The following is a 16,382-nucleotide window of genomic DNA, read 5'->3' as shown; positions in this document are numbered from 1 at the left end:
CTGGTGGGCAAGAAGAGTTATTTCTCTGTGTTGCTGGGCTGCCACGTTATTGCAAAGTCCTCTCTGTGCTTTATTTATTCTGTCAGGCTGCATAAGAATTAAGCTAATGTTTTGAATATGTGTATGTGTTCTCCACCCTGTGACAGGCCTGTGCCCACAGGCTACACCAATACTGCCATGGACCCCAAGCATCACTTTTCCCAGCCTTCCCAGGCTTTTTCCCTCTCCATTTGTGGAACTACAGGCGTCACAAATACAGAACTTAAGTGAACAATGGAGGAAATGTTCTGCTCTTCTAGGTTAGTGGCTTGTGAAATGAAAAAAAAAATAACCTTTTCCTCAGTCTTGTGATTTCTTGTAATACCCCCATGGAATGTATAAATCATTTTAAAACAATACAGTTGAGAATGATTTTTATTTATTGCTGACAATTAGAATGTGGTCAAAAGGAGATTGTATTAATTATCTGAGGGAAAAGTCAAAACTGGGATCTTAACAGAATGGGATTTGAAAATCCTGAAACTATTTCTACAAAGAAGGGGCTCCGTTTTTTTGTTTTGTCGGGGGGGTGGGAGGGAAGAGAAGTACAATTAGGGACTGAATAATTAAGCACCATGAAGCAGATTTGATTCTATTGCAATGTAAGAGGTCACCAATTTTTGTGCAAATTTCTTTTCTGTCATCACTGTCCCTATACAGAGGAGAGTGTCTTGCTGTGTTTATGCTGAAATGGAAGGTTGATTCCATCACATTATGCAGGTGCTACTGCAATTGTTACAAATCCCTTAACGTGTGAAAATTTGTCACAAGAGAAGTCTACTTGCAGCTGTAAGGGCCCAGCCCTCCGAGGTGTGAACTCAAAATAAATTCTTGATCTCTCCCTCGGTGCCAGTGGTGCCAAACTGAAAAAAAAATAGGAAAAGAAAAAAAAGAATTTAGTTCAGGCTTGCATTGTCTTTTATGAGATTCCCAAGAAACAGAACTGTAGTTACTTAAGATCCAGCCTTGAGTTTTGAGGCTTTGTGTAGACTAAGATGAGAAAGGACAGCACCATCCTCCTTTACTCTCCAATGGAATTATGGAGAAGAGAGGTGCAATGTCACAGCTCCTTCTTAGGGCTGGCTGCAAATTTGGATAGTCAGCACAAACTCAGAACAGAAAAACTCTGATGGCAAAGGTCAATACTCTCTCCAATGCCTGCTTGGTTCATATCCATTTTGGCAATAATAACTTTTCTAATGGCCATTGTGCTTTGGTTTATATCTCCTTTTGGCCTAAATTTGCTTTGTCTTTTACTGGAATAATGTTGAAGGTTTTTTTTATGGATTATTAAGTCCAAACAGTTCCACAGCCTAAGCAAGTCAGGCTGTTTTACAGTATAAGAAGCTTTAGGAAATACAAACTATTACTCAGCACTGAGCTGATCCATAAATCACCAGAGGCCAGAAGAAAAGGAAATAAAAAAAGAACAAGTTGCTTTTATGTTTTGAAAAGGCAAGTTTTTCCTGCTTTAAAGGAGAACAGAGTAACTTTTTGTTTGGGCTGAACCAAGGGGAGTGTCTGACTTATTTGCTTTAGCCTAATTATCTTTGTAGTATCAGGGTATTGTATATGAAAATAAAAACAGAAAGCCAAACCATAGAAAATATTGCAGAGAGACAAAAGAATTTGACATGAACATTTGCTTTTCCAGGAAAGAAGAATGCTATCAGGTTTGAGTTGTTAAAGAAGTTCTATGTGGAAAAAACACCACATGATTAAGGAATCACATCTCTGTTCTCATATATCTATATTCTATATATCTATATACTCCCAATCACATTTGGTGGCGTTTTTGTTTTCAGAAATAGAAAACATAAAAAATCCGGGTCAAGTGTGGGGCTTTTTTTTTTTCCTTCTTTCTGTTTGAGGAATTAGACATGCTGTTGGTCACAGGAAGCAGTGAGTGATGGCTGCAGCTTGCACTTACTTTATCTTGACCTGTTGGTTCATCAGAGTCACCAGCAGCACGCAGCGGCTCACGGGCTCCGGCAGGGGGTTGGCGTAGGAGATCTCCAGAGACACAGCTCTGTTCACCACGACCCTCCGGGGCAGCTGCAGGACAAAACACATTCTCATCACTCTCTGGAGTCAGAACTCAGTGGAGCTGCAAGTGGCATTTAGCTGGCAAGCATTAGCTCTCCTGATGTTTGAAGCTGGCATGGCTCAATAGGGCTGTGCAGCTGTCTGCTGTATTTTGTGCATCATTCTGGTGAAATAGAGCCCTGGCTACACACACACATGTCCCATGAAATCTGTCTGATATTTTGGTTGCTGAGTGGCTTTTTCTCCTTTTTTGGCTCCTCACTGATTAGGATTAATGTGTAAAACAATATGAACTGTGTCTAGCACTGGTTAGAATTAAGGGTTTAATTCTGCATTTTGGCAAAGTTCTTTAAGGACAACACAAGCACTTGCCAATACATGGAATGAAAACAAGTCCTGTGGAACATAAGGCTTGTGACTGGAAAAAAATAAGGTAACAGAGCTGTTCTGAAAACCAGGCCAGATTCAGGCCAAGGTTCAGACCCAGCCTCTCACATCCTTGCATTCTCAATTCAAGCAGGCAGAATTTTGGAACAACATCTGGAATGGCAGCCTAAAAGTAATACATTTATCCCCAGGTTCTTATCTTAAGATCTGAGCTCCAGAAAGACCTTTTAGCATCTGTTCAGAACATCAGGGAGAAAATTGTTCACCTTAATGATGATGTTTGTGTCCTCTAAAATGATTGTCTTCTCCACCAGCAGCTTCAGCCCGTGTGTGCGCATGACTTCACACAAAGCGGTAACTTGGATCCTTTTGTCAGTAGTCAGATATTTTCCATAATGAGTATAAGGGATCTTTACCCGGATATGCTTCCCTAGAATTCAGACAAATATTTAGGAACCATTACATTTTCAAAGTAATCTAAAGAAAAAAAGAGTTATAGTGAGGGGTTTTATTAATTACTGAAGAGAATAAAGATGGCAGTGAAGTTTGTTTATATTTCCTTCTTGTGAGACTGTGTATTTCCCCTGCCTACTTTAACTCATTTGACCCTTACAGTTTTGAATAGGGGATTTTGGCCTGAAAATGAGTGAGTCTGTTCATCTACATTTTACTGGATTCCTGACCCTTTGTATTTCTTATGATTAGAGATATAACCATTTTAATCTATTCCCTCCTTATATCCTCTTTATTTTACCTCAGTCAAGAAGAAAGTTTGGGTCAAGTTTCACAGAGATCCTTTTCAAGTGACCTGGTCAGCTGCTCATTGTAGTCCTACAACTTTTCTGCTGTGTATGGGAAAAATGTTTATCTTTGTAGCCCCTGGGGATGAAAAAGATCTCTATAATAATTTCAATGGTCTTGACTCTTCAAAAGAGAGACAGAATTTCACTGTAACATTTAAACTTTTTCCTAGTTGATTTCTTCTCATGTGTTGCCCGTTGAGTGGCAGAAGCCACACACATCAGACTTTTATTTCTTGTTAAGGGTAAGGTGTGTTCCTATGTAATAATCACCACACACACACACATGCACATATATATATACATATAGAAACCATGGAACACACACATACTGCTGCTCTGGAGCTATAACCTAAGTGTATAACCTCTATGTAACATTTCATGAGACATTCATTTAGTACTTGAACAACTGAAAGTTTTCAGAGGGGGAAAAAAAAAGTAAAATGTATTCATAAACAATGCTACGAAGAGGTGGGATGAGTAGATGCACCACAAAGCTGGTATAGGCATGATACTGATGCTTCCTCCTTACAGTTGCCTTCCTGTGGCTAGGAACAGAGCTATACTGGCTCCTTAGGGACATTAAAAGTTACCTTGTTTAGGACCAAGCTCCACAGAAGTGGCTGCCTTCAGGATCTCTGCCACTGTTCTCCTTGTGTACAGGATGGTGGAGGCACTCATGTCCACCCTCACGCTCTTGCGGTCAGAGGAGAGGTTGCTGAGGACCAGGATTAGGTTAATGTCTTTGCCAAAAACTGGAGGTTCAGCCAGCTTGAATTTCCCAGCAATCCCAGGGTTTCTCATTGTCTCTGAAGATCTTCCCCCAGCAGAGTCTGTGCGTCCTTCTGTGACACTCGTTCCCAATATCTTGGCCAAGGCCTTTCTATAGACTCGTCTTTCCTCAGAAGAGCCTGGTGGAAGCAGAGAACAAAGTAAAATTCTACTTTTGTTGCAAATGCACTTCCTCTGTAAACAGGTTTTCAGACCAGTACAGGGTATCAGCATCACTCAGAAATATGCCATACCTAAAAGCTCCCTGTATCTTCATTAAGCCTCCATTCAGGTTTTTCACAGGGGATATACTGTTACAAGGTGAATAAATCACTAAAATGAAATATGATGCATTTGTATTTGTTTAGAAGTGAGATTCCTTTTTCTCTGGTCAGAACATGCAGTAGTGTGCTAAGTGATGCTCTGCTGGTCTGATGGCAGCCAGCCTCTGTATTAAATAAGGTTACACTAAAGCACTGAGGAGTGAAACCCTGAGGGTTTGTCTGCCTTGGGTAGTAAAATGTGTCTTACAGCCCTGTTTTGTGTATCCATTAAATTTTACACTTCTGTAGAAGGGACTAAAGTATATTTTGTATTGTCCCTTAATAAGGAAGCTACTGAATGCACAAACCCAGAAATATAACACCTTCTTAATTGTATTAAGAAAGTAATCTGAGCACACTGGAGAAATATTTTCTGAAGGCAGGATAGAGATGTTCAGAGTAAGCAGGTTCCCCACTGTAGCTTCCCAGCACCAAGGATTCAGTAGGCAATACCAGGAGATCACTTGGGCTAAATCCTCTACCTTCTGGATATTTGTAGTTAGCAGTGACATCCACACGGCCGTTGCTGCCCACAGCTTTGGTGCTGATGGACCTGCCAATGATTTCAGTGTCACAATAAATCCTTTTCTTAGTTCCATCATTGTATACAATCCATCTGTTGCAGTCGGCATTCACCTCGGAGTACACAAACAAAGTGTCGTAATCCAGGTCTATTTCACCTTCTTTGATGGCTAAGACAGATGCAGGGCCACACTGAAAAATTCCTAGTATGTGGAAAAACAAACAAACAAACAGAAATAGTTAAACTTCATTAGTTGTGCTCAGTTTGGAGAAGGACTCTTAAGTCAGGCTGAGAACTTAGGCTCTTACCTCTGCTTTGCTCTTGTGGAGTTGCATCTAAAACCTGCCACCCATTGTATGATCTTCCCAGGTCTGGGCGAATGAACCAGCTTTCATTCCAGACATGATAATCCCTGGAGACAAAGAACAGTGTCTAAAGAGCACAATAATGTAGAGTCAAGCAAACTTCCAGCTGGAGAGGAGTAGTGAATTTTAAAACAAAAATTCCTAAATTCTAAACTGAGACACAAACTGTCAAGTTTCAATATCTCTTTCAAAGAATGCATTTACTGTCTGCTTTTGAGGTATAGACCTCAGGGCAGGGAGGGAGGAAATCATGAACTATGTTGTTTGTTTGTTTTCCAAATAGATGTCTGCAATATTAATTTAGGTGGTTGTATCACATTTTGCCCACTCAGTTGCTTTTGTACTACTAGTGCTCATGTTTTTAAGTCTCCTAGATTCTCTCTATTGTTGTGGGTGAGATGGAAGAAATTATATTTACCATGTGGAATCCTTGCTGATATTAAGACTCCTTCCAGAGCTGTCATAGTACTTATCAATACTCAGGTTTCTATCCACGTCATGGGCAGAGTTAAAATTTGAAACCAAACGAGTTGGAATCCCCAAGCACCTCAAAACTGAAATATATTTTACAAAAGATAATAAAAAAATAAAAAAATAGCATTTTGAAGAAATGCAACAGACCACAAAGCTTTAGTTCAATGATTACAAATATCTGAGAAGCATCTAAATATTTTGTGATTCTTCAGCATTAGCGGTCATCACAGCACTGTTCCTTTGGTAGGAATTATTGCTTTGTAGTTTTGATAAAACCAGAGGTTCTATCAGTTTCCATTTCACCCCAGTCCTCTACCCTGACAGCTTACCTGTGCACATCACACCTGCAAACACCCAGCACTGGCCATACTGAACAGGTCTGTAGTTGTCCTGGCGCCACTTCTTGAGGATCACCACGCTGCCATCCCAGCGGGATGGGTTCTCATGCGAGTGGAAACTCCCCTGCCACTTCCCCAGGAGAACTCCGTTGTCGTTATCATTTCCATTGATCTGAGAAGAAGCCAGTGGACAGAATGCACCTCATTAATTGTCTGTGATGCACTGCATGCAGCTCATGCTGTTGCTTAGGGTGCAGGAGGCTGAGTCTCAGTGGGGTTTGCTGCTTACTCACGTGGGATTGGGGTCAAGGTGTCCATTTCTTACCATAGAACTGATTACTCGGCCCACATATTTAGGATCTCCCCTCCGTGACACATCCATGGCTGGGTCCTGACGGTAGTACAGGCTCAGATCGAGCATGGTGAGACAGATGTTTAGAAGGTCTTGGAACTGTGATCAGGTAAGATACGTTTTTAAGAAAATGGATGGTTTCACAAAGAGAATTAAAGGAGATTTTACTGCAGTTCCTCCTTTCTGAGGTATCCCAGCCCAAAGGTGATAGGGACAGTGGGGCACATGGGAGCAAACCACAAGTGAGGCTCCCCAGGTTTGTGCAGGTATTACATAAACAGCAAATAATGATAAGATAAATGCTGTTGGAGACAGAATGAGAGTCCAGACAAAGTCCTTGTGACTTACCTGTCCATAATACCACCCTCTTGCTTCAATGTACCTTGCATTGCCCACAAAGATTATTCCATTTTCATTTAGAACATATTCTTGTCTCTCATTTTCATTGGACATGTAGACATCATCACCTGAAAACCAAGTTGGACAGGCTTAGAGCTGAGAATACCAGCAACCTATCAGAAACATTTTTGTCCTGATTTAGCAAGCAGAAAACTTCTATTTGCAAAATAGAATTGTTTCAGCTCCATGAACTGGTGCAGTTCAGTGATATTGTCTGTTTTTGTATATGGCCAGGGAAAGTGGGGGAGGGTGAAAGGAGGATCCATATAATATTACTTAATTTTTTCCCTCTATTTTTAGGGTAGCCTTGTGTGTTATTTAAATGTCCCCTGTCTGCACATGGTGTTTTTGTGAGGAAGGCAGACAAAAGTCCAGGATAGCTCACCTCATTTTTCTGTCTTCTCAGAGTAGTTAGAGGCAGAACAGATATTTGAAAAGAACCACACAGAAGACATTTTTCTCTCCAGATGTGTTTGTCTTGTTTTAAGTTTCCTAAATGAAGACCTTTGCTTTCCTGATCCAAAGTCCTATTAGGAATGTTATTAGGGTAACCTGCTCAGCCATTGACTTGGAGTTCATTGTTCCTCATTGTTTTTCCAAGTTTATGGCACAATATTTAGTTGCTATGAAAGCATTGATTCCCACAGAGGTTTAGGTTGTTTTGGTCACTCTTTAGGTAGCAATATCTGCTTAGCTCTGCTTTTAATTCCATAATGTTTAAAGATATTTTCTGAAAGGTTCAGGATTTCAGGAAATACATACAACAAGATCAACTTTTCTATTTTATTGGTTCAACTTCTTTACCTTCCTATGGGAACTTCCCATCCTTCCCTTCCTGCAAATGAAAAGATTGCAGTTTATTTTAAAAATTGTATCATGTGATATAAATCTATTTTTGTGGTTGTTGTCCACACTTTTTAAAAATAATATCATCACCATTGATTCCATGGAGACCTGTGTGCAGCTTCAGGTGCTGCACTTCAAGACGTGAAACAGTTGGAAAAAGGGGGAGGAGCACTAAAAATGCTCAGCATTCCTGAAAATCTGAAGTATGAATTAACTCAGAATTATTTAAGGTAGGAAGAAAATGGGGGTGAGGAATGGGGCAAGCATTGTAATCAATTCCAGAAATTCTTGTGAAGAGGATGGGGCTGGAGGGAAATAAAATCTATTCTTGGTGTCTATCATACGTAAGATGAGAAATTATATACTGAAGTCAAAGCAAGAAACATTTGGTTAGTTAATAGGATAAAGATCTTATAAAAAGGCTTGTGTTTTATTGGAAGGAATTTCCAGGGGAGGCTCTGGAGCTTCCCTAATGGCTGGTCATTAAGAAGGAATTCAAGACCTCTCAGGAATGACCTAAGTGCTGTACTGAACCTGCCTTAGAGCCCTGGTGTGGTGTAGATGACTTTCTAAGATCCTTCTAGCCCTGTGAGTTTATTATTCTGAGCAATCTAAATGTCCTTGTACAATCACTTGAAGAACATCTTTTTTTTTTTTTTTTTCCCTAGGGTTTATGTGGTCTCAATAAACCTTCATAGCTTTCTAAACTAGATTTTTTTTTTTTTTTTGGTCCAGAAGATTTTTCACATCTTCATTTATCCTAGTAAACCTTCACAGAACATGGTTTAATTCTCATCATCTCATCCAATGGCATTAACATTCAAATCTGACTAACTGTTTTTTCTTATACAGCTTAAGATTGCATTTTCCTTTTTCAGGGCCATTTCACTTTGGTTCTTGTTCTTTGATTAACAAAGGCTTTCACATTCTTCATGATTTCCAGGTGATAAGTCTGTCACTGAAATCATTGTTATTTCTCCCTAGAGGTGTGGTCTTTTATTTCCTGTTGTTATACCTTATTTCTTCTCACCTTCTCCACTCTCTAAGGTCAGTCAATTTATTTCTATGTGTTGTCCCAGCCCATTTGGGCATGGACAATGCTGTTTAATGTCAGCATGCCAAAGTCAGTGATCTGAGTGTTTTTTCAGATGACATTTAAGGATCTACTCTCCAGTAGCTTTTCTCCAATCCAGTATTTTTTCTTTCATCTCTAGTCCTGACTGTTTTCTTACAAGTAGTTCTTTATTGATATTAACAGTTCATAAATTAATTTCTGTATTCCTCATCTTAAGGACTAATCTCCCACCTGGAACCATATCTACAGACCAGATTTTCCATTTATTCTTTAGCAACAAAATAAATTTCCCATTTCTCTTCTGCTATGCCAGTTACAATAGTGATAACATACCCTCAAACTGAATCTGCTCCTGTTTGTCAGGATCAGGGAGCTACTGCACTCTGCAGAACCTTTTCAGCAGCATCCTTCATTCAGGATTAAGGATACTCCCTTTTATCTGTCAGTAGCCATTGCATCATCTGGTAAATCTGGAGGACTCTTCTGCAAAATCATTAGTTTAAAATTGTAATGGGCACAACTTAATTTTTCTACTGTCATCTGAGAAGAGTTTGGTCTCTTGAGTAGCATTGCCACGCTGGTGTTCCAGTTCAGGAGCTGTCAAATATTGCTGTCCCTGCAGTGTGGTTTCCATCAATTACAAGTTACACACAAATTATTTTTCAGGGGTTCCTGGGGAGCGTTTTTCCCTCAGGACTGTATAGAGATGGTCTGAGTTTCCTGAACATATTTGTATAATTATTTCTGTCTTCCAGGACTTGCTGAGCTAATTAGCAGCTTTTTTCATCTTGGTTATTGACGCATTTCTTAGTGGGTCTTGACTAACATATGGTCACTGAAAAAAATAGTGGATGATTGTGGCTACTTTTCTTTTATAAGCTGTTTACTCTCTGGGATGGTTAAGAGTTGTCTTACCACTAGACTGTCATGTTTTCAAGCTAATCTAGGTTTCTAGACTGTTGCATAGTTGGAAAATATGAGGTTAGAAATTTGCAATCTCAGTATGTAGCAGAAGAAATGCAGAAATTGAAAGCTGGAGCAACAAGAGTTGTTCATTTTCAACCCAAAATGAAGAACATGGGAACTGGGCAGGAGCCAGCAGTGTGTGCTTGTAGCCACATCCTGGGCTGCACCAACAGAGAGGTGGGCAGCAGGCTGAGGGAGGGGATTCTCCCCCTTGACTCTGCCTTTGTGAGGCACCTCCTGGAGCACTGCACCCACTTCTGGGGTTCTCAGCACAAGATGGGGACCTGTTAGAGCCTCCAGAGGAGACCACAGAGCTGCTCCGATGTCTGGAGCCCTCTGCTCTGGAGCCAGTCTGGGAGAGGTGGGGATGTTCAGGCTGGGGAAGGGAAGGCTCCAGGGAGATCTCATTGTGGCCTTCCAGTGCATAAAGAGGCTTATGAAAAGGAGGGAGAGCAATGCTTTACAGGGGCTGAGAGTGACTGGGGAAGGGGGAGCTGCTGTAACCTAAAAAGGGACAGATTCAGATTAACTGTTAGGAAATTCTTTACCAGAGGGCAGCGATGCACTGGAAGATTTTGCCCAGAGAAGCCTTTGTCTACAGAAACAGTGACCTGCTTGGTTCTGAAGAGTCTGTGATGTAACCCCATATAGCACATTTTGTTAGAGTACAAAGGGGGTGGGGTGGTGGCAGCAGCTTTTTAATGTAGTGAAACCAGATCTCTGAGCACAGAGCTGAGATTGCAGCCTCTGGTGACCCAAAGGGAGACAGCTTGAGGGAGCAGCTGTATGCAGGCAGGAAAACAAGCTCAGCTGTGCTCAAGAGCAAAGGCATTGGCACCTACCTGGGCACCAAGGGTTGAAGAGTAACACAAACTGGCCCAGGTATCTGGAGAAGATCTTGTTCCCCGTGGTGACACGGAGGGTGAGGTTGTATCGCCCGATGACGGCGTTGGCCGGGCTGGTTATTGTGAAGTTCATGGCTGCAGAGTCGCTGGCTCCTTGGGCAGCACTCCAGCCACTGCCCCCCGCCTCAGAGAGGTTAAATACTGCCCTTGTGCGATGGGATTCCGAGGGGGATGGTCCTGCCAGAAAGAAGGAGTCACTGGTTTCCGTCCCAGGGTTTCAACATTGACCTCACACTTGAAATTGAGCATTTTGGGGTGTGGGAAGCACTAAAGATACAGGCAGAAAAATCGTGTCTCTAAGTAGAATAAGGAGAGAACTACAAGGAATAAAGATTACAGTTCTCTGAGGTCATGGATTAAGCTATGGGAATGTTACCTATTTCAGTGACAAATCCTAGGCTCTCCCCATTCTGCCTCGGTCTGTTGAAGTACAGGGTGATAATGAAGGCTTGTCCTCGCCTGACGGTCAGCTCGGTGTTGGCATATCTGTCAGTGTGGTGGTTGGCTGCGTTCACTGACGGCTGCCAGCTGATGTGTGTCGGGGTCAGATCTGTAAAACACAAGAAAAGTCACGGAGAAGCAACTGGCATGAGGTCATTTGCTGTTTTTAGTGGCATGAGGAGGTTACTAAGAGCAATTACCTTTTGTGGGAGGAAGTACAACTAAAAGGCAGATGACCCACTAAATTAAGTCTATTGGTCAATAATGGAAGTCTTTGGTTTTGTTAAAGAGCCCTCATACAGAGTACTTATGTTCTTCCTACACAGGGTTGGATGCTCTTTTACCACTGGACTTAAAAATAAATTTACAGGGGCAAATTGGTGTCATTTCATAATCAGCACCAAAGAAAGTGGCCTGTAGCTCCTCTACATTTTCAACATTTCATTTTTAGGCTCACAGGAACAGCAATTAGGACATCTTGCTTTTCCTGCTTAGATCCTGATGCCATTTGGCCTAGATGCAAGGAAAAATGCACAGAGAGATCATCTGTCTTATAGGAATGAACAAGAAGTATTTGACGACATGCTGAAGCTTTTGACAAATCAATCCATCTGTCTGGATCTAACTCTGTTCAAACTGACAACTGGACCACTGGAGTTCCTGTTCCAGTGGGCAGTAACTTCATGTCGTGGAAGAATTCTTGCAGTGTGCTTGGAGTTCTCTGATATTGTGTCCTCCTGCACATATGCTGTTATTATGTTCTGTGGTTTAAACCCCATAAAGTGGTTCCTGACACCTCAAATGCAAAACTGCCTTTTTGACAAGCAAATATGTACATGGTATTCCCTGCAAGATTGTTTTCCCTTCTGTGTTTTGTTGCTGTGCTGACTTGAGCAGTTATGCTGCCTTTGGGAATGCTGAGAAGCACCTTCTGTGTTTATATCTGCCCTGGGATACTCCACAAAATACACCTGGAACATTGATTTTCAGGTTTTGACAAATGCTCAGGGCAAGGACCTTGGTGAAGGCTCTTCTAAGTCATTTTTACTAAGGTCAGTGTCATAAATGCAATGAGGTTGGGGGTGGGGGGAGTGGGGACAGGATGGGGGCACATGACCACCACCATTTTAAAGGGAAATCAAAAGAAAACAATAATAACAACAAAAAGAATAGGATGGAAAAGATGGATTAATGCCTATATAATATTATTTAAGTGATCTTCAAACAAGCTTCTAGGTCTATACCATGTAGATTATCAGTAAAATACTAAGTCAGATCTGAAACAATATAGCTGCATATTAAACCACAATTTACATCTAATCCTTGAAGAAAAGGTAAAAGTAGAATTAATTTTTATTTAAAAAGTGTTATCATTAAATTAAAGGAAGAATTTCTTTTTCTGGTAGTTTAAGACCAAAAAGAGGTAATGTTGGAAAGTATTGATGGGAGGAAAAGGAGAATTTCTAGCATGAATATATGGGCAACAGCAAACTGCAGTTAGCTGCTGCTCTCCCTGCAAAGGAGATTCGTAAATGTTTTTTCCAGCATTAAATGAGAGAGAACCCTGCTTTGCAATTGCCTGTCTCAATAATCATCTTCATTTTAAACTTGAAAAAGCAGAGAAATTCTCATTACTGTTTTCCTTTGGTAGGGTTTTAATGTATCTTTGAATTTCCATCTATAGGTTCCACGCTTAGAGCTCCATTAGGATGGATTACACAGATTTTGTTAATACCAAGCATAACACATCTCTGACAAAGCATTTAAAAAATGGTGCCTGTTGAAGTAATGAAAATTTGTTTTATCCTCCCTGTCCCAATATCCTCTGTTTAGCTCAAAAATTATTCTCAAACAAGCCTTAATAATAATAACAACAAAAATTTGAAAATGAAATGCAAGAACAAATTGCAATATAAAATTACCTTCAGATAAGAAATCTGAGCAGATACCTACAGGGCATGAATCCTGAGGAAACAGCCCTGAGTAAATACCTGCTGAAGGGAAACAAATGACTTGCAGAACTCACCTGCCATTCCCTCAGCTTATGAGAATCGCATACAACTTCTACTTTGCTCTTCAAGGATGTCCAAGTCACATCAATCATAAAAAGAAAAAAACCCAGCAATCTTTTTGTGCTGTCAGCTGAAATTTGAGAGAAGGGAGAGGTACTTAGCAGTTGTTATTAATACCTGTAAAGTTGTTAAATGAATTAACTGGTTCCTATAATATGTATCTGTCTAATGCCAGTGTTCCTACTCAACGTGGGTGTAATTATGGGAGGAGATACCAAAATTATTTACTCAGAGGAAATGCATGCTCTTGAATCCCAAGACAAGAAGAACTTCCTACAAAGATAATAGGTGTGCCATGAATAAGTTATCTTTAAGGATGAGGAAATGGGGAGTGTGGTGGGATGTAAAAGCTGTCTGAAGGGAAAAAGGAGCATTTCCTGATGACTTAACTTCCATGTTGGTTAAGATCACTTCTGGGTTTGTCCAATAGCTGTGGGTTGCTATCAGACAGGTTTTTTTTTGGACTAATATTATCTCCAAAACCCTCTGACAAACAAAATTATAAGCTCCCACTAGAAACAAGTGTCTGTTTACCTGTTAAGTTAGCTCCATATATTAATATTTCTCTAAAAGTTTTATTTCAAAAAGAACTCACAAACTAATAACCTTGATTACTTTTTGTCAGCACAAACCTTAAGCCTGTCCATTTTAACAACCATGACTACATTTCTTTTTAGGTTTATGAATATATTTCTTTTTGGTTTTGTACCATCACTTTGAAAAAGAGTACAACTAATAAAATTATGTAGTTTTGAAGAGGATTATCTGCTTAAGATTCTGCAGCCCCGCTGATCAGGTTTTAGCACTCAGTAGACTTAAAAATAAATTAGTCTGAATTTTAAGTTAAAGAAAAACCAACTGAAATAGCAAAAGTTAAGCTCCAGCAGCTGTTTCTAAGGTTGATTTTGTACCTTTTTGAGAAACTTTGGTTTCCTATTACAAAGGCTAAGAGTACTTCCTAATATGAGAGCCATGCCAGCCCCATCCCAAAGAAAAACACAAAGCTTTTCCCACTAGGCAGCAGCACATCTGGCACAGTACATCTCCACTTACATTATAATTCAGCGGTCCTTCCTTCCCTTGGAAGTTTCCAGGATGTTCAGGCTGTCAAGGCTTGTTCTGGGAATCACCTCAAATGGGTTTGATTGCTGTCCAGAGCTACTTCAGTTGGTCTTTTTCTCTTTTCCTTAATTCATATTCCTTGGAAACCATAAGAGCCACAAGCCTCTGATGTTTCCCGGTCTTCACACACAGCCCTAGTGACAAACCGCATCGACCAGTTCTTAAGTTCAGGCGTTCAGTACTTACAGTGATTGCCTCAGATGTTACACATTGCTCCCACTGGCATTTGACTATTTCCTTTCTTCTTCCTTGCTGCTCACACACGTAATTAAGTCTCGGAACACTTTTTCTGTCTTGGCTGCAACCACCTCCTTTACCTCTGCAAGGCACGCCCACAGTGGTGCTCACCGAGCCACCAGAGCCTCTCTCAGCCTGGCCTACATCCCAAACTGGCACCTGCCAGTCTCACCTTCACCACAGCAAAGCACCAGCAGCAGCTGTAATCCCTTTGGAATGCTGCAGTCATGGTTCCTGAGTGACTAATGACTAAATGTTGTCCCAGGTGTTTTTCCTAGCTCAGTTCCACCCACCCATCATCCAAAATGGTTGAAAATACTTCGTTCCTCTTTTTGCCTTGTATCAGAGTCTTGGAATTGCAGTTCAATTTGCTGACTTTCAGAGAAAAAATTTTAGATTTCATTTGTCTTCTTAATAATTGTATCTACTGTTCATATCCCCAGAGTAACCAAATCCACCTTACAATTGTCTTGTTACTACTTTTTACTAGAAAAAGGAAATCAGTATAAATGCCACAAAAAAACACCCCAAAACCCATTGCAGAATCTCTTCTGTAAGTCTGTATTGGAGTTGGTTTTTACTTACACCCATTAATTTCATGTGCAGGGAATGTTGCTGTAAAAGGTTTGATTTAAAGGTTCTCTCTTTTCTGCTCATGCAATTTACTTGACTTTAGCACAGTCTGGGTGTTCCACACACACAGGGGATGTAGAAAGACATCTCTTTCATTAAATGTAGATCTATATTCTAAACTTGAGGCTGTGCTTGAGCTCAAACTTCTGCTGTGGTTTACTGTGACCCAGAGGAGGCCACCAAGATGATCAGAGGGATGGAGCTCCTCTCCTGTGAGGAAACCCAAGAGAATTGGATTTCTTCAGCCTGGAAAAGAGAATCTTTTGGGTGATCTAATTGTGGCAGTACCTGAAGGGAGCTTACCAGAAATTTGGAGAGACTATTTACAAGGGTGTGGAGTGACAGGACAAGAGGGAATGGCTTCAGACTGACACAGAGTAGGTTTAGATTGGGTATTAGGGAAAAGTTCTTGCCTGTGAGGGTGCTGAGGCCCTGGCACAGGCTGCCCAGAGAAGCTGTGGCTGCCCCATCCCTGCAAGTGCTCAAGGCCAGCTTGAATGGCTCTGAGCCATCTGGTCTACTGAAAAGGGTTCCTGCCCACAATAGGGGGATTGAAACCGGATTTTTTTTGAGGTCCCTTCAAACCCAAGCCATTCTATGGATCTGTGATTTACACGATGAGAGCTCTTGGCTCTGGCAAGCCTTGAGGAGCACCAGGAAAGAAAAGAAGGTACTACTGTGGGCTCCTTGCACATCCTTTCTGCCACTCATCACATTTTTTATCCAGTGTGGTCTTGTACTGACATCCTGTGACTGGCAGCAGGAAACCAGGGGGGCTGCAGGTGCCCTTCTAAAGCAATTTTTCTGGCTACAAGGACAAAGAACTTGTCTGAGCTTGGGCTCCTCAACAGCGATAAGTCCCCAAGACAAGTCACAGAACCCTGTTTAGTGTGGTGGCAGCTGGGGCACTGAGTTAAGATTTTATTGCTTCCTGGCCCAACAGTGCCAGAGCAGCAGCTTGGCTTTCCATCTACTTTATCTACACACACAGAGTCATTTTCAGTCAGAGCTTGACTTACTGTTACACACTTATTGCCCATAAACCAAGTCACTCACTGGGCTACACCTACCTCACTGGAACCCATCATTTACCCTGTACCTGGCCTCCCATAAAGGCTTGAAGTTTGCTTTACTAAACTCGAATCTAAGAGATAACTTCCTGACACATCATCTATAGTGAAGAATTCCTAGCTCTTCTCAAGTCAAAATACTCTCAGACTTTAGATTACCCTGCCTTTTATTTCCAAAGGAGACTTTCAGCAAATGCA

At 41.1% G+C, this 16,382-nt stretch overlaps 1 protein-coding gene across 2 annotated transcripts; it reads right to left on the bottom strand.

Annotated features, from left to right (window-relative positions):
- Nucleotides 1-269: 269 nt before the first annotated feature.
- Nucleotides 270-15,069, bottom strand: LOC107213365 (protein-glutamine gamma-glutamyltransferase 6-like). Of its 2 annotated transcripts, XM_015647737.3 has the most exons (14): nucleotides 14,176-15,069; nucleotides 13,077-13,192; nucleotides 10,986-11,159; nucleotides 10,547-10,786; nucleotides 6,767-6,885; nucleotides 6,392-6,517; nucleotides 6,058-6,238; nucleotides 5,673-5,808; nucleotides 5,198-5,301; nucleotides 4,849-5,091; nucleotides 3,866-4,183; nucleotides 2,739-2,902; nucleotides 1,970-2,094; nucleotides 270-902 (listed from the first exon to the last, which is right to left on the bottom strand). In XM_015647737.3, exons 2-14 carry the CDS (start codon nucleotides 13,081-13,083, stop codon nucleotides 752-754), a joined length of 2,088 nt encoding a protein of 695 aa, XP_015503223.1. In that variant the 5' UTR covers nucleotides 13,084-13,192; nucleotides 14,176-15,069; the 3' UTR covers nucleotides 270-751. The 2 variants fall into 2 exon arrangements, with proteins under 2 accessions (XP_015503223.1, XP_033375023.1); XM_033519132.1 differs by having other exon boundaries at nucleotides 13,077-15,069.
- Nucleotides 15,070-16,382: the final 1,313 nt, after the last annotated feature.

Source organism: Parus major, chromosome 20, assembly GCF_001522545.3.
Source record: "Parus major isolate Abel chromosome 20, Parus_major1.1, whole genome shotgun sequence".
In the NCBI taxonomy this organism is placed as follows: domain Eukaryota; kingdom Metazoa; phylum Chordata; class Aves; order Passeriformes; family Paridae; genus Parus; species Parus major.
Note: the sequence above shows the minus strand (reverse complement) of the source record. Positions and strands in the feature narration are given on the sequence as shown.

Bases quoted from the DNA above. Each gene is read 5' to 3' on its own strand.
- LOC107213365 (XM_033519132.1), bottom strand. The intron at 5,809-6,057 runs GTAAGCTGTCAG...AATATATTTCAG, and splicing joins TGCAGGTGTGATGTGCACAG to TTTTGAGGTGCTTGGGGATT. The intron at 2,095-2,738 runs GTGAACAATTTT...TTTGTCCTGCAG, and splicing joins ACACAAACATCATCATTAAG to CTGCCCCGGAGGGTCGTGGT.